At 42.1% G+C, this 26,937-nt stretch overlaps 1 protein-coding gene across 1 annotated transcript; it reads right to left on the reverse strand.

The window, feature by feature from the left end:
* Positions 1–233: 233 nt before the first annotated feature.
* Positions 234–26,937, reverse strand: SLC36A2 (solute carrier family 36 member 2). Its single transcript, XM_052643714.1, has 10 exons — positions 26,774–26,937; positions 22,302–22,392; positions 21,323–21,411; positions 20,684–20,779; positions 16,965–17,049; positions 12,862–13,077; positions 11,329–11,427; positions 5,530–5,696; positions 3,415–3,584; positions 234–505 (listed from the first exon to the last, which is right to left on the reverse strand). Exons 1-10 carry the CDS (start codon positions 26,935–26,937, stop codon positions 234–236), a joined length of 1,449 nt encoding a protein of 482 aa, XP_052499674.1.

Here is a 26,937-nt window from a genome sequence, read left to right on the forward strand (position 1 = left end):
AGAGCCTTCAGAGGGAGAGCTCTCAGTGTAGGGAAAAGCTAGAGATGGAAAGAAAAGAAATAAACACACAAAAAATTTTAAATTACCACCTAGACCTTGTCTTGGTAAGTCCGTGCTTGTTTCACTGTGACTTAGCCCAGAGAAAGGTAAAGCCCCAAAATACAGATAATGCACATAAAAGAGATTTGTGTCATTAAACATCAAGGTGCTGGTGGAAAGAAGCAGTGCCCTATTCACTGAATGAAAACAGTGGAGTTGGAAAAGGTGAGAGAGTCTCCTGACTGGATCAGCTCATCTAGGGCCTGGTAGGTCCCCATCACAAAGCCCACGAAGCCCAGGATGCTGATCAGGGTGTCCTTGACGATGGTGATGGGGCTCAGGCCCTCTGAGTAGTAGGTGGTGATCTCCAGGAGGGGTGGGATGATGAGGGCCAGGGCACTGCCACTCAGGGAGCCCACCAAGGAGAGGACCAGGTCCAGGCGGGGGATGAGGATAGCCAAGATGCCTGCAGGAGATGATACAGGATAGATGGAACTTCCTGGGCTTAGTCAAAGTCTTAAAGTTTGCTTTAAAAAATCCTCTAATTAAAACATATACCAATTGTTTCTTACACATACAGCTACATAAAGAAAAGCTGAAACTCCTATAATGCCGCCAACCACATTCACTAAAGGTTACACATTAAAATTTTAGTGTGTCTCCTTTCAATCGCCTTTCAAATACAGACATTAATATTATTGAAAAGAAAAACTTTCCCTCTTCTCATCTAGGTTCAGTGTTTGGGGATCTGCGAATTTAACTGACAACAGGCAGATTAACAGGAGGAAAAACAAGGTTGATTTAGGGTTAGGAAGCCTTCATATGGGGTTTCCTAGGCCACGCAGTGGTAAAGAATCTGCCTGCCAATGCAGGGGATGCAAGACATATTCGATCCCTGGGTCAGGAAGATCCCCTGGAGGAGGAAATGGCAACCCACTCCAGCATTCTTGCTTGGAATATTCCATGGACAGAGGAGTCTGGTGGGCTGCAGTCCATGGGGTCAAAAAGAGTCGAACATGACTGAGCAACTGAGCGTATACACACACACACACAGTCTTCATATGAACTGGGTCCCTAAACAAAGATAGGGGTTTACATACCCACTTCAAAAGAGGAATTAAAGTGGGGGAGAGCTTCCATGTTATTTAATTAAATTACCTAGACTTTGATGATGGTTAGTCTCTCTGATTGAAAGTCTCCCAGAAAGGGGATTTATGGTGCCTGTATTTTTCAGAATATTCTGCTTAATTCACAAAGGACATTTAGATAAGGTTTTTTTCCCTGAGGCTGCTGTACTAATGGTTTTAGTTTAAGATAATTTTCATGCCACAGAGGTACATTTCAAATCTCTACATGTTTAATGATTAAGCTCTTACTTAATAAATAACACTAAATAACAGTGCTGGGAACTGTCCCAGCTGTTTGGAATATATCAATGTACAAAACAGACAAAGAAACCCCTTGCCTTTGTGGAACTAATGTTAATAATTAACAGGGCTACAAACACCTCTTACCTGCAAAACAATTAGAATGAGTAATTACTCACAGGAGAAAGGGGATCTTCAGTGGGAACAAGATCACAGGGTTCCTTTAAAGGAGTATCTTCTCCAAGATTTACATACATGTCCTAAAATGTCTAACAAAGAAACACTTAAAGCTAAAGATCCTGAAATTATATGATTTATAATATATATGTTTTTTGTATGATGTTTTATAGGCCTGGGCTTTTACATTTTTTATTTTACTCAATGGACAATTTTCCTGATTACAAACAAAACTCAGAAGCCTCCCCTAGGTCTGCTAGGATGGAGTGTGGTATAACAGCCCAAATCAGGACTGGAAGGCAGGATTCTCCCTATGTGGCCTTGAGTTAAGTCTCTAACTGTTTCTCAGCTTTTTTTCTCATCTGCCAAATGGGGATGGTGTCTCTATCCTGTTAGGTATTATTGTTCATACTGCAAATGGTTTTAAAGTCTTAAAGAAGTTAATTCATGCAAAGCACTCAGAAAAGTTATTTTTATTATTACTTCACTATTACTTTATTATTTGTTTTTCTTTTTTCTTTTGGCCATGCCATGTGGCATGCAGCATCTTAGTTCCCTGATCAGGGATCAAAATGGGCAAACTCTGGGAGATGGTTGGGGACAGGGAGGCCTGAAGTACTGCAGTACATGGGGTCACAGAGTTGGACACAGCTTGGCGACGGAACAACAACAGAGGTTAAACCTACAGTGGAAGCATGGATTCTTAATCATTGGACTGGCAGGGAAGTCCCTACTTTATTATTTTTACTTGTTTGCAAGTAATTGTTTGCATATGTACTGATTGAAAAGAAAGTGAAAGCATTAGTCGCTCAGTCATATCGGACTCTTTGAGACTCCATGGACTGCAGCCTGCCAGGCTCGTCTGTCTGTAGAATTCTCCAGACAAGAATACTGGAGTGGGTTGCCATGCCCTTCTCCAGGGGATCTTCCCAACCCAAGTATCAAACCTGGGTCTCCCACATTGCAGGCAGATTCTTTACTGTACTGATTGGGGCAAATGCAAAAGCTTAAGGAATTGTTGTCTTCATATCTAAGGCAAATTCACTGATCTTTCTGGAGTCTCTAATATTCTGTACACTGGTGTCCCTACCTCCGAGGACAAACTGGGAATGAATGATTTCAAAGGAAGAAAATCAGTGTCCCGTAATTTATATGGACTGGTCTAGCACAACAAGAATCACAATTAAAAGGAGCCTTAGGTACAGTGGGGCCAGGGCACACACAATACAGGAATCTCTGTCTTCACCCCCACTGAAATACTAAAGGTGAGGGGCACCCTGGATCATAGGGCCTAGAGCACAAGGAGGGCTGCCACTGGCCACCATTTTCAACCTCTGTTCTGGAGGTAAATTGTGATGGATCTGGACTGAGATGACTTGGGTTCAAATCCCACCTCTGACACTTCCTACCCAATTGCTTCTCACTCCCTCCTTCAGCTTTCTCATTTATAATGTAGAGTTTATCATAGTCCTACTTCACAAGAGTTCCTGCAAAGACTGAAGAAAATATTATGAAATATAGGAGAGAAAGAGCTTAGCTCAGAGGACAGCACACACTAGGTGTTTAATGAAAGTCAGTTCTTTTGTAATTATTATGTGATAAGTTGTTATTCCCTCAAGCTGGATACCAGTAAATCTATCTAATTAGGTAGATGTAAGAATGAAGTTATTCCTCAAGCTTAAATAAAATGAATTACTACTTCGAGCCTTAGAATGGCCCCAGAAATACAGTTACAGTATGCAATTATTGCTGGTTATTGTGACTATCGTCTACCATCTGGCTGATTCCTGATAGCCCTCTGGAAAAACCAGGCACTCTGCCTTCCACTCACATGTCAGGCTGACCATGGCGAGGCGAATGAACAAGTCCAGAGGCAGTGCCCAGCGCTTTGACACGTGGGAGGTAGCGAGGGGAACGATGATTTCCGCAGGGACGTAGAACTGCAGGGCGTAGGTGCACAGGATTCCAATGATGTAGAGGATCTTGACTGACTGGTACAGCCTGCAGGACAAACCAGAGCAGTGCTCTCAAGGCCAACATGCTCCGACACCTGGAATCTTTGTACATTAACCTCTGACTTTGGAACAGTCCTGTGGGCAATTGTTTCCTTGTCTGAAAATGATGGGGAGGGACCACCTACAAGAGGAAGTCACAGTAGAGCATGCAGTGATGAGAGACTGAATCATCACAGATTCAAATGGAAGCAGTTGAGAGGGTTACCTCTAAAAAGAATCTCAGGTATGGGTATAAACAACACCTTCACAAACCATTACCACTTGATGCTGGATTTTAGATTTTAGGAAAGAGAAGTTCAGGCCAGGTACCTTGCTCAGGGAGATACAAGTGATGAGTAGTGAAGACCTGGGTCTAAAAGATCTGCTCCTTTGTAATCTCTGTCTGTTCTTAGGAATTCTCTGGATCCCTCAAAACTGTTGGCATATCAACAAATACTGCAAGTAGGCTGAAAGAACTGCAGAATCCCAAATCCTTGGAGGTAGAGGTAGTTTACAAAGAGGGTTGTGTGGGGTTGAGGGATAAAGAAAGAGACAGGGTTACTTAGAGGCCTCAGGCTAGGGGCAGAGAGATCACATGATGGGGGGTGTTGAGTGTTATTGATGCCTTTTATGACCTACGGAGGTAAGGCTTTTCCCCTTTAGTTCAATAATGTGGTAGATGCATCTGGCCTGTTTAGTAAACCTGTCTGTGTATACTCAGTCCATTCCTTACAAAGTCTAACTTCCATATTTTTGGGTTTCTTACTAGTTCTGTTGCCTGGAACACCCTCTACTCCCTCCATCTGTGCAGTCCCCACCTATTTTTTGAAATTCCCAAGGAAGCACTACATGCCAGATGCCTTTAGACATATCCAACTTGATCCACATGATAACTCTGTTTTTTAGAAGAGGAAAATGAGGGTCAGAGAAGTTAAATAAACCACCCATGACCATAAGCTAAGGGTTGGTGTAACTGGGACCTGGACCCAGGGTGCTGCAGTTGTCCTTGTTTGGATGGAGCCACCTCACTGGACAGGATGATCCTCTGTACTCCCACTCCAATGTACTTTTTCTACTGGGGAGTCCTCAAGACCTCTCCACTATGCGGGAGGGCTTCTTTCTCCATTCCTAAGTTACATTTGTGTACATACACTATCCCTTCCCCATTTCCATTGGATCGCGAGCTGAAAAGATCATGAAGCTCAAAATTATAGTCTACTCACATCAATACCCTTCACATCCCCATGTGTCTACACTGGCATCTGCATGTAACTGGGATATAGTAATTGCTTGATGAATGATATTGATCAGCTTGGGAAAGGAGCACCGTTTAGATAACTTAAGCCTCCAAGTGACCCTTCAAAAGACAGGTATCTTGTAATGAATGACATGCCTCAGTGTGGGAGAAAATGATGCACAATCTGATAGGGGTTCATCTATCTATTGAGATATTGCATTATTGAAGTCTGGGTCAGCTAACTGTTGTATCAATTGGGTCACTTAAATATGAACATTTTCCAGATTCCAATGGTCCTCCCTCATTAGCTCTTGTTTTACTACTTTTTCATCCTAGCTCCTCTGCAAGACTTGGTAGTACAGCCTTAGTAAATGTAACTGGAGCTGCCCACTGGCTCCTCTCTCTGCCTCTTGGACTCTGTGCCCCTTCCTTTCTTTCCTTAGGTGACCAAGGACTCTGACTTTCCCCCTATCTTCCTAAATCATCCTTCCTTGCACTAAGCTATCAAGGCCTCACTCAACATGGGAGACTGTTGTTGAAGAAGAGCTCCCTGGACAGGGACTCTAGAGCCTAGGGTTCCAGTGACAGCTCTGTTTCTCCTTGTAGATGCCCTCCAGACCTCAGTTTGCCTTCTGTGGAAGGGAGGAGAAAGTGACCTATATGTTCCTGTGCCCACTGGCCCTGAGTCCCCACCACCTGAGACCCATGGAGTTACCAGCAGTTGGGCAGGTTAAGGGTTATGCTGGCCTTGACATCATCTCCAAACCGCAGGTAGCCCAGAGTCCCGACACTGACGTAGAGGGCAGTAATGATGGACATTCCCAAAGACAGGATGAATGGGAAGCGGCGGGCATCCTTCATCTTGTTTTCCAAGGGCAGAACCTAAAGAAATATCACAATGTAAGAAGAAAGGAGGAGAAAGAGGAACGTGGGCATCAAGAGGAAGGCATGCCATTTCTGGGAGTATGTACACAAAATCGGAAGTAGGAACATTCACAGAAATTTGTACACCTACATTCATAGCAGCATTTTCACAGTAGCCACAAGTTCGAGGCACCTCAAATGTCCACTGATGAAGGAATGGATAAACAAAGTGTGGTCCATACACACAATGGAGTATTATTCAGCCTTTAAAGAAAGGAAATTCTGATATATGCCCCAACATGCACAACTCTTGAAGACATAAGCTAAATGAACAAAGCCAGTCACAAAATGACAGATACTGTGTGATCCCACTCATTGAGGTAACTGAAGTAGTCAGACTCAGAGTCAGAAAGTAGACTGGTGATTCCCACAGGCCAGGGGAGGGTTAAGTGAGGAGTTATTGTTTACTGGGTACACAGTTTTGGTTTTGCAAGATGAAAAGAGATGGTGATGATGGTTGTACAACAATACAAATACACTTTATGTCATTGAACTGTACACTTACGGATCAGGAAACTCAAGCAGGGGCTCTGTATCAACCTAGAGGGGTGGGATGGGGAGGGAGATGGGAGGGAGTTTCAAAAAGGATGGGATATATGTATACCTATGGCTGATTCACGTTGAGGTTTGACGGAAAACAGCAAAATTTTGTAAAGCAATTATTCTTCAATAAAAAATAAACTAATTAAAAAAAAGTTAAGATGGTAAATTTTAGGTACATTCTACCACAATTAAAGGGAATAAAGGAAAGGCAGGCTTGGAGTCACAAAATGATCCCGGGACCATTCAGAGCTGGAAGAGCCCTGCAGGTTGGCTGGACCAAGGAGATCAACTCCCTGGGGTGGCCCAACCTGGCCAGCAAGTGTGCTTTGTTTGGCCACTGTTCGCAGTTTCATTAAGATGCTGTAAGCATACTATGTCATCTCTCTCTCACTGATTAAAAGCCCTGGACAGAATATATTAACCAACTAGCCATGAACTCTGAAAAATATATAAGAGAAAGTGAATTGCTCAAAACCAGTAAAAATGGCCATTATGGCAATGAGTTTCCTGATTTTTTTTTTCTTCTTTTATCTCCTAGTTAAGGACAGCCCGAATCCTAGAACTATGTTGTAGATGCAGACGGAAAAAAAATCAAGCAGGAACCCTCTTTCTGGCTGCAAGACCTAAAATAGGGGACCCTGTGGGACCAAGAGCATGGAGAGAATTCCTATTATTCCTGCTTCCTTTTTACTCTCCAAGCCGTGCCCCCAAGGCAAGTCTCAGGCACAGAGCAACAGTCTGCTATACCAGTGATTGCAGTGGTTACAGAGGCACCTAAAAATCTGAGAAACACTAATTCTCTTGGAGCAGAGGAACAGGGAAAAGGTGCTTTGAGAGTCCAAAGAGTAAGAGGGGAATTGGATTGGCTACATAATTTGTGGGGCCCAGTGCAGAATGACAATGAAGAACCACTTGGTCAAAGGTCAAGAATTTCAGTATGATGAATGCAGGGCATTAAACCAAGAGTGGAATCCTTCTAAAAGGCAGGGCCCCATGTGACCACACAGGCTGCACACCCATGGAAGGAATCCCTATTACCCTTTCCTCCTCTCTTTACTCTAGATACTCACCCTTGGGTGAGGTCTAGTCACAAGAACTGGATAGACGTGTAGGGAAGCTGAAACCCTGACTTTTTAGCCAGAGGATCAGAAAAAGAAGCTGCTGAATGAGTGTGCAGTACACTGGTGAGTGTGCAGGAAAACATGGAAAGGAGGGAGCCAGAGAAGGTGACCCTCTAAATCTGTGAATGAAGTCTGGGCTCAGCCCTGAGCTGTACATGTGCAACTGATGTGAAGCATCAAAGGAAAGCTTTTGAGAACTAAACTATCGTGGGGACCACCATCTGGTCTCTGGGTAGTATAAAGGCAAGGTGAAGCCAAGTATCACTTCAAAGTGATAGAAAACTAGTCTGATATTAAAAGCATGTGACATGCTTATTGAACACTGAGGTTAATACATGGTCTGAACAAAACCAGTGTGAGAAGCAAACTGATCAAAGATTTATACTAAAGAAAGTACAGCTGAAGCTACCTCTGTTCTATACCTTGCATCCTTGTCAAACCTGTAAATAAAAACTATGTATGAACAAATAAATAAATAAAACCATGATCTCCTGAAGATGGATCAGGACTTGTGGTCTGAATCTAATCAGATTGATTGCTTGCTAAAATAAAAGATCAATATTCTTCAGAGGATTTTACCATGCTCCAGAGTCTCATAAAACAATATTCAAAATATATAAAATACAGTCTATAATTAATCAACATACAAAGAACCAGGAAAATCTCAGCACTTCTCAAGGGAAAAGATAACAGATGTCAATCCTCAGATGCTCAAATTGTGGAAATATCAAAGACTTTAAAGCAATTATTATAACCAACTTCTGTGAAGTAAGGGAGAACACTATTGAAAAAAATCAACAGATAAAAGTTCTCAGCAAAGAAGTTGAAAGAATAACCAAAGAACCAAGTTGGAATTTTAGAACTGAGAACCCCTATTGAAGGGGCCCAATGTAAATGACAGAACACAGTCAGTGACTTCTCCCCTCTCTTGAAAATAGATCAACAGGAACTATTGAATCAGAACATATAAGAGAAAAAAATGATTTTAAAAAATGAATAGGGCCTCAGAAACTAGTGGGACATATATCAAAGTGTCTAACATTCAGGTCACTGGAGTCCCAGAAGGGAAGGAGATAGAGCTTGGTACAGAAAAAAATTTTGGAAAAGATAACAGCTGAAACTTCCCATAGTAGGTAAACGACATGTATTTACAGATTCAAGAAACTAAGTGAAAATTAAATAGGATGAAGTCAAAGAACACTTATCCAGAAAATATAATACAACTGCTGAAAACCAAAGATTTCTAGAAAAGTATCTTGAAAGTAACTGGATAAAAACATCACAAAAGAGAAAATAGGAAAGAAAACAGAAAACAAATAACAAAATGCAGACCTTTAAACATGACAATTACATTAATTGCAAATGGTCTAGCCATACCAGTTAAAAGACAAAGATTGTGGTTGCCAGCGCTGAGTGAAGAGGGGAATGGAGTGTGACTGCTTAATGGGCAATAGGGTCTCTCTTAAGGGTGATGAAAATGTTTCAGTATTAGAGAGTGGTGATGACTGCACAATATTGTGAAGGCACTAAAAGTCACTGAATTATATACTTCAAAATGGTTAAAACAGTGAATTTTATCTTGATAAAAAATTAAGGGGATGGAAAAAAGATACATCACACAAATACTAATTAGGTCAAAGCTGGAGCTCTAATATGACATGATTTTAAGATAAAGCTTGTGCTATCAAGGTATTTCGGTATTCATGAGAGGACAGACACATTGATCAATGAATCAGTATAGAAACTCCAGAAACTGACCCATACTGATATACCAATTAGCTTTTTACAAAGATGCAAAGGTAATTCAAATGGAGAGCAGTCTATTCAACAAATGATGCAGGAATAATTGGGCATCCTTTAAAAACTGAACTTCAACATATAAATACTTTTAATGAAAATTAGAATGGATCATAGATCTAAATGTACAATGAAAACAAAATATTTAGAAGAAATAATAGAAAAATCATTGTGACCTTGGATTAGACAAAGCATTTTAGAGAAAACATGAAAAGTAAGATCCATAAATAAAAAGTTTTGATACGTTGAACTTTATAAAAACTAAAACTTTTTCTCTAGAGAAGACACTGTTATAAGAATGAAAAGATAAGCTACAGACTAGAGAAAATATCTGCAAATTGCATGTCTAATAAAGGATTTGCATTTGGAATATACAAAGAATTTTTAAAGCTCAACAATAAAAGACAACAATTTAGTTTTTAAAAAATTCACAAAATATCTGAATAGGAACTATACTGAAGGCAATATACAACTATCAAATAAGCCCATAAAAAGAGGCTCAACATTATTGGTCATCAGTAAAATGCAAATAAAATTACAATAAAATACCACCACACACCTACTAGATTGGCTTAAATTTAGAAAAACATTACAAATACAGATAAGAACCAGCAAAGATACAAAGGAACTCTTTACTCTTGTACATCTGGTGGTAATGCAAAAATGGTACAGCCATTCTGGAAATCTGTTTGGCAATTTTCTATAAAGTTAAATAAACATACATTAGCATGTGACCTAACAAATCTATTCCTAAAGAAATGAAAACATACATTTACACAAAACCCTATATACAAATGCTTACAGTAGCACTACTCATAATCATCAGAAACCAGAAACAACCTAAATGTCCTTCAACAGGCGATAGATAAGCAAATCATGGTACTGCTCATGCAGTGGATGCTCAGGGGTAGAAAGCAATTAGGTCCTAATGCATGCAACCATGTGGATGACCTTACATGCAGCTAAGTGAAAGAAGCCAGGCTTAAAAAGTTACATACTATCTGATCCCATGTGGATGGCATTCTGGAAAAAAATAAAACAATAGAGACAGAGAACAGAAGGTAAATGCCAGGGGTTAATGGGAGTGGGGGTAAGTGGACTACAAAAGGGGCAACACAAGGAAGCTTTTCATGGTGGGGGAATTATTCTGTGTCTTGACTGTGGTACATCTATGACTCCACATTTCTTGAAACAGCAATGTACATCAAATAAAAGTGAATTGTACTGTATATAAATTAATAGCAAATGTAAAAAGCATAGAGGCACAAAGAGACACAGACTACTTGTTGCAAAATAAATGAGTCACAGGTGAGAAATATGTAGTACAGAGAATACAGTCAATAACTATGTAATATCTTTGAAGGGGAATATAGTCAGTAACTAAGTGATATCTTTGCATTGTGACATTATCATAACTAGATTTATCATGGTGATCATTTTGAAACCCACAGAAATATCAAATTTGTTGTAAGTAACAGGAACTAACATAGTGCTGTAGGTCAAATGTAATTAACACTACATATGAAGGTTAAACTGAATCATAAGTTCTCATCACAAGGAAAAATTTTTTTCTATTTGATTAATTTTGTATCTATATGAGATGATGTATGTTCACTAAACTTGCTATGATAATCATTTCATGATCTACATAAGTCAAATCATTATGCCATATACCTTTAAACTTAGACAGTGCTATATGTCAATTATATCTCAAAAAACTGGAAGAAAAAAATTATACACACCACTCTCCTTTTTCAAGTGTGGAAGCAGAGACTGTACAATATTTCACTGTAAATATACTATACTTTCCACAAAAACCCTTTTTATGTTTCATAAAAATCCTATAACTTAAATTGTACACCTCCATTTATCTTGATTTTTAAAGATTAGGAAATGTATGTTGATATGAAGATAAATGTTTAATAAATGTATTGGGACAGGAATAAAACTATATCCTGACCATTGTAACCTCTCTGCTATAACAACCTACTTTCTCCTGCTGGTGAAAACTGACCCAAGAGAAGTCAGAGGTTAGTTTCTCTCGTGCACACAGAAATCCAGAGCTCCCAGCTCCTGTTCAGAAGGCCACCCACAGCACCTGGGAAAGTCTATCTCAATTCAAACCTTACCACACCAATGCTTTCAAATGAAAAAATGGCTGTTCCAAAGAAGAGAGAGTAGGTCTTCCAATTTGCTACCAGTGGCAACTGGCGGGGGTCTGGAATTTCCTATGAGAGAGAGAAATATGATAAGACATGTATTCTTAAAGCATGTTTGGGCTCCCTTAAGAGGGAGAGTATTCTGAGAGTATACCTGAATTATAAGAACAAAAAGTTGAGTGTCAAGAAATTCATAAAACTTCAAAAGGAAGCAGGCAACAACTAAAGTTGATTTTAACACTACCCAATACCAAAGAGCCAGAGGGAAGAAAGATTGAGGTATTATCAGAGTATTGAGTATCAGGATCTCATGGAGGGTGTCTAATTTATCAGAATTCTCCAGAAGAAAATCTTATACAACACAAGTTAGCACTAGTCTAAAGTGCCCAAGAACATTTTGCATGTACCAGTGGATACAGATGTTGGAAATCACTGTGACTACAGTTACAGTGATATTCTAGGGAGCCCAAAGTATAGTAAGTTAGCTAAGTGTTAAAGTTCCCTTTTCTTCTTCGGTGAGCTATAAATAGAAGGAAAGTGTGTAGAATAAATATTTTATTAAAGTACCTTGTGATCTACTGTGACAGATCAAAATGACAGAACCATTTCTCTAACTGAGCAACCTCTGGAATAGCACAAAAATTAATCAGAAGTAGCTATTTCATTGGGGAATTCAATTTTGTAGAATCTATCAATATTGCTTTAAGACTCATCTGTGTTTATCCTAAAATATTTGGCTAATCTGTTACCTTTACTAAATTCTATGAACAATATAACTTTTTTCTTGTGACTTCTGAAAGAAGGAAACATCTGAAAGGTATTAGGTATAATATTAGGTATAATACCTTTCAGATGTTTTATAGATTATACTACCTGGGCCTTTTGGGTTTAAATTTCTATGTAGTCTTGTCTATTATAAAACAAAAAATAGAAAGGATAGAAAAGTAGCAAATTAATGGAAAATCAATACCCATAACTCAACTTCAAAGATGTGTGATTTACATCATAATAGCTTCATTTGTGGTCTTTCAAGGCTATTTATACCTCTACAACTAAATATTAGTTGTCATTGTTTGCTCTTGAACTTCCTAGGGATAATTTTGGAATTACTTGGACCTGCAGCTTAGAGGATGTAAGACTAGTTCAATAAAGTTTAGCTCTGGTAGAAAATCCTGCTTTTTATTTGCCTTCTGCTGCTCTCCAACTGTTATAGAAATGGTCTGTAGTTCACCAATGAAGATATTTTCCTGGCAAAGGACAGTTTTTCTCCTAAAACCAGGATTTGATATAAAATGAGTATTGGAGAAGCTACATGAAAGAAGAGATATCCTGAAGAATGAGAGTGCACAGAGACATCTTTGTGGAAGAAATCCTACAATAAAGTGAGTTTTAAGCTGCAGACTGAAGTGCATACATACCTACCCTTAGGGATGGCCCCAAGTGTCAGTCTATCATTGATAAAATGCTCTGCTCAATGGAGGAGTCAGAGTATGGTATGCTAACCTGGACGATGTACTGGACAATGATGATCAAGCTGATCAGCATGGTGATGTTGGCCAACAGGGAGAAGACAGTCAGGACCCTGAGGTTCCGGATGAGAACTATCAGTACCAGGAAGGGCAGGAAGGTGAGCATGTAGAGTCGAGAGTCCATGGTGGGCGTCAGAATCACTGTCTCGTAATGGCAGTTGTTGGTTGTGCTATTAACTGCTTCGACTACCTGGGAGAGGAATGGGAAGAGCAATATGGCCACATGATTAGCTCAGTGCCTGGCCCATCATCAGACTCCCTCACAAACAGCTGGCATGTCTCACACGCCCAGGTCTTACAGTGAGTTAGAGTGACTTTAGGACTTCTTATTGCAAATCTTTTGCATCATACTTGCTCAAAAGAAGCTGTAGAAATAACTTTAATGAGCATAAATGCCTAAACTTAGAGTGGCTCTTCGTTGGCTTTTGGCAACCTGGAATCCATTCCTCTTGATTTTGATTTATTTTTGGTGCATTCTCTCTCATCTGAATACAGCCTTGGTGGACTGTAAATCACAATCATGTGGCAGAGCCAAAGGACTGGCCCTTGACTCAAGCAGGGGCACTCACATCTCTCCCTGGAATCTGAATCTATACCAAATGAAAAAAGGCAGACCTGGAAAAGGGCAAACATTACTTCTGACAGGGAATCCCTGAGGAGAGTGCACATCAGTTCTACCATCAACATCTCCCTTGATGGCCTGGTTCTTGTTCCTGTCCTTTTCTGAAACCCATTTTTTTAAGTGTTCTCTGTCATTTTGGATGTTAGCCAATCTTGTTCCACTAAACTTATTTTCTGCTTAAGTTCTACTGAATCTGTTTCTTCTGCTTGTAACTGAAACAGCTCATTGTTGTTTCTTAATTAGACTAACACTGACATTTTGGGTGAGAGAACTCTTCCTTGTGAGCATTGGACCATTCATTGCAGATATTTAACATCCTTGAATGCCACCCAACAGAAGCTATTAGCGTCCCCCAGTCATTGTGGCAAACATGGAACAGCCCCTGTACACTATCCCCCTGGCAAAGTGGGGGTAGGTGGGAGGGTCCCACCCTCCTTTGGAATCAGCATGACTCAATGGATACAGTCTTATTGCGCAAGCAACACAATTCATTGCAGAACAATTAGAAACTGGAGTTAGGCAAGAAGAAAATGAAGAAGCAATGGTAATCTCAGTACCCATGGGTAGCATGGTAATGCTTTGCAATATATTCATCTACACATGTTCTGCGCAATATCACAGATTACATATATTACACACATCCTTTTTAAAAGACCGTAATTATACCATATACTCTTATTTTGAAATCTCCTTTTCATATAACAACTCATGAATACATAGATCAATTGTCAAGTCTTGTTTTTTTTGGATTCCTTACTATAATAGGAAAAATACTTGGAAAATTAGCCAGGTATTCAAAGCCTGCCGTAAATGGACTCATTCAACTGTGAAGGCTCTTCCTCTCCTAAGGCCCACACCTTCTTCTATAACCACTTGTACTGCCTTTCCTGAGAAAGTCCCATACATTCCTGCCTCCAGGTGTTTATTCCTCCTCCCACCTTGACCGCCAGCACTTCTTCAACCTACCTTTCAACGCCCAGCTCAGATGCATCTTCTCAAGGGAGCCTTCCCTTGCTCCAGCAATTTCTCCTGCTCCCATACATTTCTGCACCTTAGTCCACAATTAAGCATGCCCAACTTCAGGGTATTAATGGAGTCCTGATCCAGCACCAAGATATTATATTGATATTTAGCTTTATTCATATGCCTCAGAGCACATTCCCACTTAGTCTACAAAGTCCTTGAGACAATGCTCACCTTGTCTCTAGGCAGATGACTGACAAAGTTCTGCTAATGTCAGACTGATTTCTGAGCAGCAACGTGGCAATTAAGAGCCTTCAAATCAAACTCCCTGATCCAGTGATTTTACATAAAATATACATTTACTAAAGAAATAAACAGGTATACAAAGATTTGTACAGATTATAGTAGAAAAACAAAGGGAAACAAAATATCAGATGATAAAAGATTAAGTCTTCAGTGTGATTGAAAATTATAAAACTATTAAAAATTATTCTAAAGACTTTCCTGGTGATCCAGTGGCTAAGACTCCTCGCTCCTAATGCAGGGGGCTTGGGTTCCATCCCTGGCCAGGGAACTAGATCCCACATGCTGCAATGAAGACCAAAGATCCCATGTGTCACAATTAAGACTCTGTGTAGCCAGATAAATAAAAATTTTAAAATTATACAAAAAATTTTAAGAACACTGAAAAATGCTAATCAATGAATGCTCCTTTTAGACAACAACAAGACTTCCCTGGTGGTATAGTGGATAATAATCTGCCTGCTAATGCTGTGGACACAGGTTTGATGCCTGGTCCAGGAAAATCCCACTTGCCATGGAGCAACTAAGCCTGTGTGCCACTACTACTCAGCCTGCATGCTGCATGCACTGACCTGTGCTCTAGCGCCTGAGCTCTGCAACTAGAAGAGCCACCGCAATAAGAAGCCTGTGGTCTGCAACAAAGATTAGCCCCTGCTTCCCACAACCAGAGAAAACCTGCATGCAGCAACAAAGACCTAGCACAACCAAAAAAAAGAAGGAAGAAATATACAAACTTCCAATAAATATATGAAAAGATTCTTGAACTCCCTCGTAATAAATAAACACAATAAAGGGCAACCAAAATGTCATTAAAAATAAAACAATACCAATGAGTGTTAGATTAAAAATACTTTTGTTTTACTTTGAGAAGCAGTATAGCATAGTGTTTAAAAGATAGAGCTGTGATGTTAAAAGGCCTATGTTTTTAACCTTTGCTCTGTGACCCTATTTATAGAAATTATAGAGTTCATAGCATCAGTTTTCTCACCTGCAAGATGGGAATAACTGCAGTACCTACTCTGATAAGACCACGTGTGCTTAGTCACTCAGTCGTGTCCAACTCTTTGCAACCCCATGGACTGTAGCCCGCTGGGCTCCTCTGTCCATGGGGATTCTCCAGGCAAGAACACTGGAGTGGTTTGCCAGGCCCTCCTCCATGGGATCTTCCCAACCCAGGGATTAAACCGAGGTCTCCCACATTTCAGGCAGATTCTTTACCATCTGAGCCACCAGGGAAGCTCCTGATAAGACCATGGAGAGAACTAAATGAGGGAAAGCTTATAAAATGATCAGCATTATACCTGACACATAATAGAAGCTAACTTTGAATTCTTACTATTTTTTCCTTCTATTTAATTTTCTTTTCTTACATTTCCAAATTTCTGATACTACATTAAGCAAAAAAAAAAAAAAAAAAAGCCTAAAGAACAGTGTTGTTAAGCTTATTGATTGACTAAGGATGATCTCTGTTACTACTCATATTATTTTGCTCAAATTGCTATGACATAACCTCTAGGTCATATTGAGAGAATTTCTTGGGGACAAAAACTGTTAAACCATAAAGATGAAGCAATTAAAGGTAATAAAGATGACCCAAAGATTAGGCATCATTTGAAAAGAGCTGTTATCAGTTTAAGAAGAGTTAAGGATGATTAAGACAACTCTTGGACAAAAGGTACTGTGGGAAAGTAACCACTTACAGAAATCTGCAGATATGTGAACTGGGGGAAGTCTGTGTTCACTGATAACATCTAGTTTACCTTCCTTTGTATGATGAGAATATGCGTGTGCATGCATGCTCAGTCCTATCTAACTCTGCAACCCCATGGACTATAGCCTTCATTGTATGATGAGAATATGTGTGTGCATGCATGCTCAGTCATATCTAACTCTGCGACCCCATGGACTATAGCCTACCAGGCTCTTCTGTCCATGGGATTTCCCAGGCAACAATACTGGAGTGGGTTGCCATTTCCTTCTCCAAAGGATCTTACTGACCCAGGGACTGAACTCTCCTTTCTTGTATCTCCTGCATTGGCAGACAGATTCTTTACCACTGTGCCACCTGGGAAGCCCCATGATGAGGACACTAGGGCCCAAAGAGAAGAAGCCATTTGTTGAACAACTAAAAAGAGAGGACCCTCCTTTTGCAGATCTTTTTCCCTCTCACCTTCTCTAGCAGACTCTACCTGTTTTAAATTATCAGCCAGAAACACAATGTACACGCAGCAGAAGCCCATCTGGGTGACTATAAGAAAGAAGCTCACGATATACCTGAAAGAGAGCAGAGAGAAAGAAAAAACTTGTTATAAAAGAAGAATTGACTTGTCATTTCCACTTCTGTCCTCAGGGGTTGGTGATCCTAGACCAGCACCCTCGGTCCTGCCACCACAATCAACAATGGGGTAGTAAGAAGGGATGTAACAATAGTTCTTTTAAAAACATGTTTCTCAATCACCCCCACACTCTCAGCTCAGCAAGTGGTAAAATTCTTCATTGTCAGAAACCTTGCCCCATACCCAGCTCTGTGTTGATATTAACCGATATAAGGCAGTAGGGTCAGCTTATTAGCGATCATTAAAACTTTTTCCTACCAGTGCCAGACACCATATTAGGCACTAAGGATACACAGACAAATAACACATGGCCCTGTCCTCTACTGGTTGAGAGATTAGTGGATGAGATAGACCAAAAATAATAATAATAATGATAAATAACATGGTCTTTTTATTTTTATTTATTTATTATTTTATTAACATGGTCCTAAAGGCCATGGTAAAAAGGACAATTTACCTAAATTAGGGAGCAGACAGCCTTTTTAGAAAAACCAATACCTGAGCAGAGTCCCTTGGGAAGAGGAAGAAAGAGGAGAGAAAGAAAAGGAATAAGGAGGAGGAGCAGATGGTGAGGAGGAAGTGATTAAAAAGCGTTTCAGCAGAGGCATTAGGCAGAGTTCTACAGCGGCCATGTGGAGAGTCCACTTGGGGGCCAAGACTGCAGGTGGGAAGACCTGATAACGGAGGTGAAAGAGGGCAGCCACTTGGACAAAGCCATGGTTATCAGAATGAGAACAGAAAGCGTTTTAAGAGACACCAGGTAACAAAAACGTAATCCCTGGTGACCACCTACATCCAGGGAAAGGAAAAAGGAAATGACCTGAGGTAAGTGCCAAGTTTTTTGGCCTGGACAACAAAATGAACAGGGAAACTCAGAAGGAATAAGAGGTTTTAGGGAAGGAGAGGAATGGCACATTCAGTACTTGAATGGTTAAGCTTGAGGTTCCTACAGGAGACATTCAGCCATATACTGGGATCTGAAAATGCTGATTTGTCCAGGAAATTGACAAATTATTCATCCACGTAATGGATCAAGGACAAAATACCTTTATTCAGGTAGTGGATAAATCCTTGAGAAGGTGAATCAGTGTTGGAAAGTGTACAGAGAAAGAAGAAAAGGCAGCATTCCAAACCCTAGAGAATATCAACATTTAAAAGGAGAATAGAAACAAAAAAGCCTGCAAAGTAATGGCCAGAGAGGTAGGTGGGGAAACTCGGGTGAAAAGGGGCTTAACAGAAGTCAAGTGTAGAGAAAACGTTCAAAGAAGAGAACAGTCAGTTGTCCCTACTGCCTCTGAGAGGTTCTCTGGGGGCAAAGAAAGTGTATCAGGGATTTCTTTTAGGACATTGGTGGAAAGGACTTTGGTAGAAGTTTATGACAGGAGAGCCAGGGGACGCATGAAGGAGGTGTGATGGGGTGTGTGGAAGCAAAGTCAGAGGGCGAGCTTTTCTTTCATGAAGTTAGGGTGTGAGTTCCAGTGTTGAAGGTGCCCCTTTTGTTCCTCACTGTAAATCCACTGGTTAAAGTACTTCCTAATACACTGCAGGTATTTAGTAGTATGTATCTGCTAAATAATCAGAAAATGAGTATGAGATAGAGGGTGGTATATGGTCCAGGGGGCTTTATTAATTTATTTATTTTTAAGATGGAGATATAGGAACACATTTAAACGTTGGGAGGAAGAATTCATAGTTCAAAAAGAAGTTCAGGTTATAGGAGAGGAGATAATTAATGGAGTGGTGTTCTTAAATAGAGCAGGAAAATCTACCTTATATGCTCAACAATGAGTCGAAGGATCTGAGGGGTTTCGACAGACAAAGCCTCCTCTTGGGTTACACAGTTGGGAAAATCCTGGTAATGATCCCATAACCTTTCTAGTCTGCTCATAGACTGAATTTATAATGCAATGTGTGAAGGGGCTTTGGGTCAAGAGAGGCACCAGACCCATGATGCTCATGGGCAAAGCACACCTCAGGTAGTGCAATTTGGAGTATCACAGTTCAAAAGAGACTTTGATAATCTAGAGATGTGCAGAAAAGAGTAGAGAAGGTGGGGAGAGGTCTGAAAATGAAGACAAAAGAGTAGACTTAGTCCCAAATACCAGGGAACAGAGGCTTCCCAGGTGGCTCAGTGGTAAAGAATCCATCTGCAATGCAGGAGACATGGGTTTGATCCCAGGCAAGATCCCCTGGAGGAGAGCATGGCAGCCCACTCCAGTATTCTTGCTTGGGAAATCCCATGGACAGAGGAGCCTGGTGGGCTACAGTCCATGGGGTTGCAAAGAATTTGACATGACTTAGTGACTAAACAAGAAAAACCAGGGGACAGAAGGTATTGATTTTCTACCATCTCTGAAAGCAAAAAACGTGAGAGTTGCAGGAGGAAGACTTGAGCTCACCAAGGGATCAATGTCTTGGTTTTTTGGTCTATTTTCTTCTCATTATTTACTTTCTCCCTAAGAGATCTTTTCTATCCCCTGGCTTCATAGCTAATGACTTCAATTCAGTGTCTCCTGCATGAAGATAGGTTCAAACCTATGCATATAACTACCCACTTGATGCGACTGCTCATATATCCAAAACAGAAGTCACCAGAAGTCTACCTTGGCACTTTCCTTTCCCCACAACCCGAAGATCCAAATAATGACCAAATTCACTTTTTTCCATTCCCACTGCCGCCAGCCTGGACCCAGCCTTCACTGTCATCTGCCACCAGGATGTTGTCAATAGCCCCTTCATGGGCCTAAGTATACTTTTGCTTCCCTACAATTTATTCTCCTAAAGAAGCCAGATAGACCTTCAGATAATGCAAATATGATTAAAACAGGAAAGCCTCTGATTAAAACCCTCCAAAGATTTCTTGGCTGCTTTTAAGAAAAGAACAAGACGTTAAAGAGGGTCTAAAATGTAGACCTTAACAGGGCCCTGGATCTTCAGCACCATCTCCCTATCTGCCATCAAGCCACCTAGTCTTTCTTTACCCTGAAACTGTCATATTCTCCCTCTTGCTTTAGGACCTTCATATTTTGGTCCTTTTCCTGGAAAGCCCCTCAGACTTCTGCCCACTTTCCCCTAGGTAATTCCTTACTCCTAAGAATGCCTTTTATCCGACCTTATCTCAACTGTTTCATCCTAGGAAGTCTACCTGAACCCACATACCTCTTCTTACCTGCTTGGGAGCAACTAGTACTTCCTTCCTTCATGGTACTTGTCCCAGTGACTATTAAGTAACTTGTGTCTTAAGCTGTTTAAGGTCTGTGTTTCCCTTGGACTATGGATTCTGCAAGGGCAAAGCTTTGTTTGCCTGGTTTTCACAGTATTTCTAGGGCCTGGTAGGCAGCTGTAACTAAATAAATGTGGTTTAATAAAAAGATGAATGAAATTAAAGTTGGACAGCAAAGGAATAAGCCCTCTGTATACATAAGGAATAAGGCTGGATCAGGCAGACTGCCACTGAACTCCTTTCATGTGAAGTCCACTGTTCTGTATCACACGAGCTAACTTTGCAGGGAAGAGGGCAGCCCCGACAGTCACATGTTCTTCATACTTTGGGCAAAGCAAGAATAAGATACCTTCCCCAGTGTGCGTGGTTCCGGAGCCAGGCGCTGGGGTTGGCTTCTAGTCCATGCATCACTGTATCCCCATAATCCATAAAGGGCTTATTGAACCTGCAGAAGAGAGTGCATACAGTTACCAGGAGGCAGTTTAACCTAAGATCACATACTGAAACGTCAGGAGACATATAGCAAGGCAGAACCCAGCTGAATGGAAAGAAAACTGGGGCAGGCACCCGACTTCTAGTTCAGACTTTTGACATCTGGTGGTATTTCCCCAATGGCTTGTTTTCCTCACCCGTCAGTTGGGGCGGTGACTACATAACAAGGGTAATAACACACATATTGCATGGGTACAGGTGTTCTCATCTCCATGATTCTATTGGATCCTCATGACAATTCTCTGAGGCTCGGTTAGGCATGGATTGTTTATGTCCAATTTACAGATGAGCCAACTGGATAAGCACAATGGTCTGACTGAGAACAGCTAATGAGTCACACAGCAGAGCCTCCTTAGGTCCCTGCCCCAGTTGCTTTTCTGTTTTTCTGGGCCTTGTTGAAGGAAATTAAGAAGTGAAATCTTATTACATGGGATGTTTCTGGGATGTCCCTGAAAACCAAGTACTGAGGGAGTTGACAAAATGCTATTTTCCTCACCTGTGGCAGAAGTGCCGGGCACACCTGATCAGGATGTGCATACAGTGGCAGGAGATGAGCCCCATGGCCAGCAAACCGAGTGGGCCCATCTGGAGGACAGGCCAAGGGGCAAGGGAAGAGAGGAGAGAATGAGTTTGTGAGTAACACGGAGAGGAGAGATTTGGTAGCGCAGATACTATTCAGGAATCAGAGAACTTTCTAGCAAACTGGTTTGCGAGACCTTTTTAGCAGTAATATTTATTCTCTCTTTTCTTTTTTCTTTCTTGAAGTATAGTTGGCTTACAATGTTATGTATTCTTTCAAATGTGATCTCAAGTAGCACTCCAATAAAGCGCAAAAAGCAATTACAATGAGGTGCTGTGGTGGGAGTAAGGGACTCAGAATTCTGATCCTTGTGGGTTCTGAGTGTCCCTGAGAGCTAGTGCTCTATAGAGCATAGTTGGAAAACAAGCTATGGTCCAACCCTAGCATTGCACAAGGGAGGAAACTGACACCTGGACTGTGGATGACTGACTCGCTGCTGCTGCTGCTGCTGCTAGGTTGCTTCAGGTGTGTCTGACTCTGTGCAACCCCATAGACGGCAGCCCACCAGGCTCTGCTGTCCCTGGGATTCTCCAGGCAAGAACACTGGAGTGGGTTGCCATTTCCTTCTCCAATGCATGAAAGTGAAAAGTGAAAGTGAAGTCACTCAGTCGTGTCTGACTCCTAGTGACCCCATGGACTGCAGCCCACCAGGCTCCTCCGCCCATGGGATTTTCCAGACAAGAGTACTGGAGTGGGGTGCCATTGCCTTCTCCAGACTAACTCGCTAAGGCCACTCAAAGTCTGTGACAGAGCCAGAATTCAAACCCAGGTTAGATGTCTAGACTCCAAGTTGCATTTTAGAAAGATTGCTCACTGTAGGCCCACGTAAACCCTGTCCTCCTACTCCCAGCTACCATCCAGTTATACTGAACCCACCTTCAGCAGCCCCTCTTACCAGGATGCCTGCATTCCTCATAGCCAGTGGGAGTCCCAGGACCCCTGTGCCTATGTTACCTTTCACCAGGTGAACCAAGGTCTGGAATGCTCTAAAGGAGAGGAAAAAGACATTAGCATGTGGGTGCACAGAGGTGAGGAGATCCAACAGGCATCCTATTTCAGCATGCCATGCCTGAGTTGAGCTGGTCCATAAGTAGACTCCTGTCTGTATCTCAGTCCCCATGGTCTTTTCTGGCACTCTGGATCTCTTGTAGGGTGACCAAGCATCCCAATTTGCCCTGCACTATCCTGGTTTTAGGGGCTTCTCCGAACTGTCTGCCTACAATGCGGGAGACCCAGGTTCAATCTCTGGGTTGGGAAGATCTCCTGGAGAAGGAAATGGCAAGCCACTCCAGTATTCTTGCCTGGAAAATCCCATGGATGGAGGAACCTGGTAGGCCACAGTCCATGGGGTTGCAAAGAGTCGGACACGACTGAGCGACTTCACTTTCTTTCTTTCTGGTGGCTCAGTGGTAAAGAATCTGCCTGCAGTGCAGGAGACGCAGGTTTGATCCCTGGGTTGGGAAGATCCCCTGGAGGAGGGCATGGCAACCCACTCCAACATTGCTGCCTGGAGAATCCCTTGGACAGAGGAGCCTGGCGGGCTACAGTCCATGGGGTCGCAGAATCAGACATGACTAAAGTGACTTAGCATGCACGCATTGGTTTTAACAGCTCACACTTAACATATGCCATTAGAACACTTACTATAATATATAACAGACATTATGCTAAGGATTTCAGGTATTATCTCATTTAATCTTCTTGTGATGATGAGAAAGTAGGTTATTACCTTTATTTTGCAGATGAAGAAACTGAGGAATAGAGATTTTTAAAAATAGACTTATCTAAGGATGTGTGCGTGCTAATTCGTTTAAGTTGCGTCCAACTCTTTGCGGCCCCATTGACTATCTAAGGATATTCTGGGTATATATACCCAGAAACTGTCTCAGAGTCTCTGTTCTTCACCCTACTTCTACTGGGCTGTCTCCAGGAAAGGATGAGTTAAAGAGACAGCCCCATTTCATAATGGAGGGAGCTAAGGTTCAGAGAGGGCCCACGGTCACAGTACCATTAGCAGATACAAAACTGAACTCAGAAGAAAGGGGAAAGGGGAGGCAGCAAGCAGAAATCATGTGACTTCTGGTAAAGAAATCAAGTGACTTGGGCCCCCAGATGGATATCTGCTGGGACAGGGTAATTTTGGGTTTGGGCTCCAGAGGAATTTTTTTTTCCCCTCAGGCCAGGACATCAAACTGGGGAATGGCAAGTCTCCTCCCACCTCCAACAAAACAAAACCCAAATTTCAGAACTTTCTTTAAGACAGAATGCGAAGGTAGTCCAGAAGACAAGGTGAAAACCATTAGGGAGAAATATATACTCTCTTTGATGGTGAATTAACAATCTTCATAGCTCTTTGAAAAAGAAAGTGAAAGTGAAGTCACTCAGTCGTGTTCGACTCTTTGCAACCCTGTGGACTGTAGCCTACCAGGCTCCTCCGTCCATGGGATTCTCCAGACAAGAATACTGGAGTGGCTTGCCACTTCCTTCTCCAGGGGATTTTCCTGACCCAGGGATTGAACCTAGGTCTCCCACACTGGAGGCAGATTCTTTAACCTCTGAGCCACCAGGGAAGCTAGACCAGGTTAAACTGAGTATCGGGCTTACAAGTTGAGAAACTTCAGCACTTTCTCATGAGAGCCTTCCAGTAAGGAGACTTACTGTGCAAAATGGCAGAAGTACTCTGGAAAAAGCCTGGTCTCCTGGGTTGTACAAATCAGGGATTAAAACCCAAGGCTGGACTTCCGTGGTAGTCCAGTGGTTAGGACTCCATGCTTCCACTGGAGGGGGCTTGGGTTCAATCCCTGGTTGGGGAACCAAGATCCCAACCAGATCTTGGTGTACATAGCCTGGCCAAAAACAAACAAACAAACAAACAAACAAAAAACCCAAGGCTTTTTAACTAGCTGTGTTATCATAGGCAGCATGTCTGTTTTGCTAAGCCTCTATAAACATTAGGAGGAATGGTATTTTTTGAAAGACTTCTCCCAAACACTTGTATCTTTATATTAATCCCTGAATCCTGTAGCTTCCTGAGGAACTGCCCATTGACTTGTTAAGGGTTAAAGAGAAAAACTGCAGGGGAAAGAAAGAGGGTGGGAGAGTCTTTGCATGCTTTTCTCTCACCCTGTGGGTGTCAACATCGCTGACAGAGCACTGCACCCCATGGCTCTCCAATGATGGGTTTGTTTGGCAGCCACGGTCAATGGGTCACTTGGAAATTTCTATCTAAAGGACTTAGGAAATCAGAATTTAACTTTAGACCACTCAGGCAACTTAATAATGTGGTGAACTGTGCAAAGCACTGGGCTGGGAGGCAGGAGACCTGGGTGCTAGTCCTAACTCCTTTGGTGACTCTGGAATATCATTACAGTTGTGGCAGTCAGCTTGCAGGTACTGCACTTGGGGGCTTCCTCCACGATGTCCTTTGCAGCCAACCTGGGAGGAGCTGACTGTTATTTCACAGGGGAGAGTCTAGAGTACTGAGAAGTTCTATCACTTGCTCTGGCTGGTAAGTAGCTCAAGTGGGAATTCAAACCCAGGTGAATGTACTCCACAGGTACCATACTTACTTGACCTGTTTATTACCTCCCTCCAAATTAGGAGCAAGTTCTGACTTGCTTTATATTTTTGATTCTTACATAGCTAAAATTACCATTAAACTATGTTTTAGCTCAGGAGATAAGAGCTAACTGGTTCCCTCAAGGTCTCTGATTGAGAAATACCCCACCTCAGGGACTTCCAACCAGTCCATTCTAAAGATCAGTCCTGAGTGTTCATTGGAAGGACTGATATTGAAGCTGACACTCCAACACTTTGGCCACCTGATGCGAAGAGCTGACTCATTTGAAAAGACCCTGATGCTGGAAAAGACTGAGGGCAGGAGGAGAAGGGGACAACAGAGGATGAAATGGTTGGATGACATCACCGACTCAATAGACATGGGTTTGGGTAGACTCCGGCATTTGGTGATGGATAGGGAAGCCTGGCGTGCAGCGGTTCATGGGGTCACAAAGAGTCGGACATGACAGAATGACTGAACTGAACTGAACTGAACAGGGACTTCCCTGGTGGTCCAGTGGTTAAGACTTTGCTTCCAATTAGAGGCTTGAGGTTCAATCCCTGGTTGAGGAACTAAGGTCTCATATGTCCCATGGTGTGGAAAAAAATTTTTTTTAAATAATAAAAACTCTGAAATACCCCACCTCAGCAGTGGATGGTCCCAAGTCCTGAAGGGCTCACTCTCAGTATTGCGAATTCTTAGCAATTCCCAGGACTAGTGCTGGGGCAAGTGAACCATGTCATAATGTCGGTCATTGTGTCCATCCCTGAATCGTCCTGCAGGGTGGCATGGGAGCAGCTTTGCCTGCCCCTTTATCATGACTTCTCCCTCTTTGCTGTACACTGTCTCATACCCCTACAACATTCAACCTTTCAGATTTAATTTCCACAGCCACCCTCCTTAAATTCACATTGCCACCAGTGTATCCCTGTTTTGCATATGGGGATAAACTGAGGCTTAGAAAAAGAAGGAGTAGACCTTCTTGGATGCATATGTCCTTTCTACTATACCGACAGGGTCAACGTTTTCTTCATAAAGTTGCAGGATCTTTACCACCATGCCCATCAGCCACTAGCCACGCTGCTTGAAGGGTGGAGAGGAAGGGAGCTGGAGCCTGTAGCTTGGTTTCCCTGCTTTGAGTACATCCCTCCTTGTTGTGGTTTGAAAGCCTTGCCAGAGATCTCCCCTTCCCCCCACACAGACCCAGGAAGGTAGAAGAAACTAGACTCTTCTACATACTGTGCTTCTGATGTTGTCACTGCAGTTCTCAATTGAAATAGAGGCCGGGTAACTGCAGGGAGGAGGCAATGCTTGGTTGTCTGTGGTTTTAGCTCAAGGGTCACCTTCTACACCAAGAAGCTGGGGATTCTGCCTCCCTCCCAGACATTATCAGGGCCAGCCAGAAGCAAAACTGGCTCTAGGGCTACACTTCAATAAAAATAAAATAAACTGACTTTAGGGCTGTACTTCAGTTAAAAACAAGCAAACAAACAGACAGACTCTAGGGCCAGTACTGGATTCCAATCCCATCCTATCAACGAGCCAGGGCGTGGCCTGGGGTAAGGTGCCTTAGTTTCCCCATGTGCCTGTGTTGGGGGATAGATCACTATATCCTGAGGGCTTTCTGACAGTCTCCCCTCCTGCCCCTTTAAGTTCTCAAGTTGATTCAGCCTCTGACTGCATTTCTTGCAGCCTTGGTCTCCCCATGTGCACAATGCATTGGGGGTCAACACTCTTCTCAGGGTTCTTGCCACTACAAGCTTCCAGACTGGAAGACAGAAATGGAGATGGCAGTAAAGAGCACTCACGTTATGCCCTTGGTCGTCTCCAAGCCGGGTGACTCGGAAGGGCTTCCATCCAAGAAACTGGAGTCTGTGTTCGGCAGCTTCTTGGCACTTTCAGGAGGGGACCTGAGGTCCAGATTGAGGTCAACAGCTTCCTGGGGATCCCTGGCACTCTTTGCCATGGACAT

This window comes from Budorcas taxicolor, chromosome 7 (genome assembly GCF_023091745.1).
Source record: "Budorcas taxicolor isolate Tak-1 chromosome 7, Takin1.1, whole genome shotgun sequence".
NCBI classification, from domain to species: Eukaryota; Metazoa; Chordata; class Mammalia; order Artiodactyla; family Bovidae; genus Budorcas; species Budorcas taxicolor.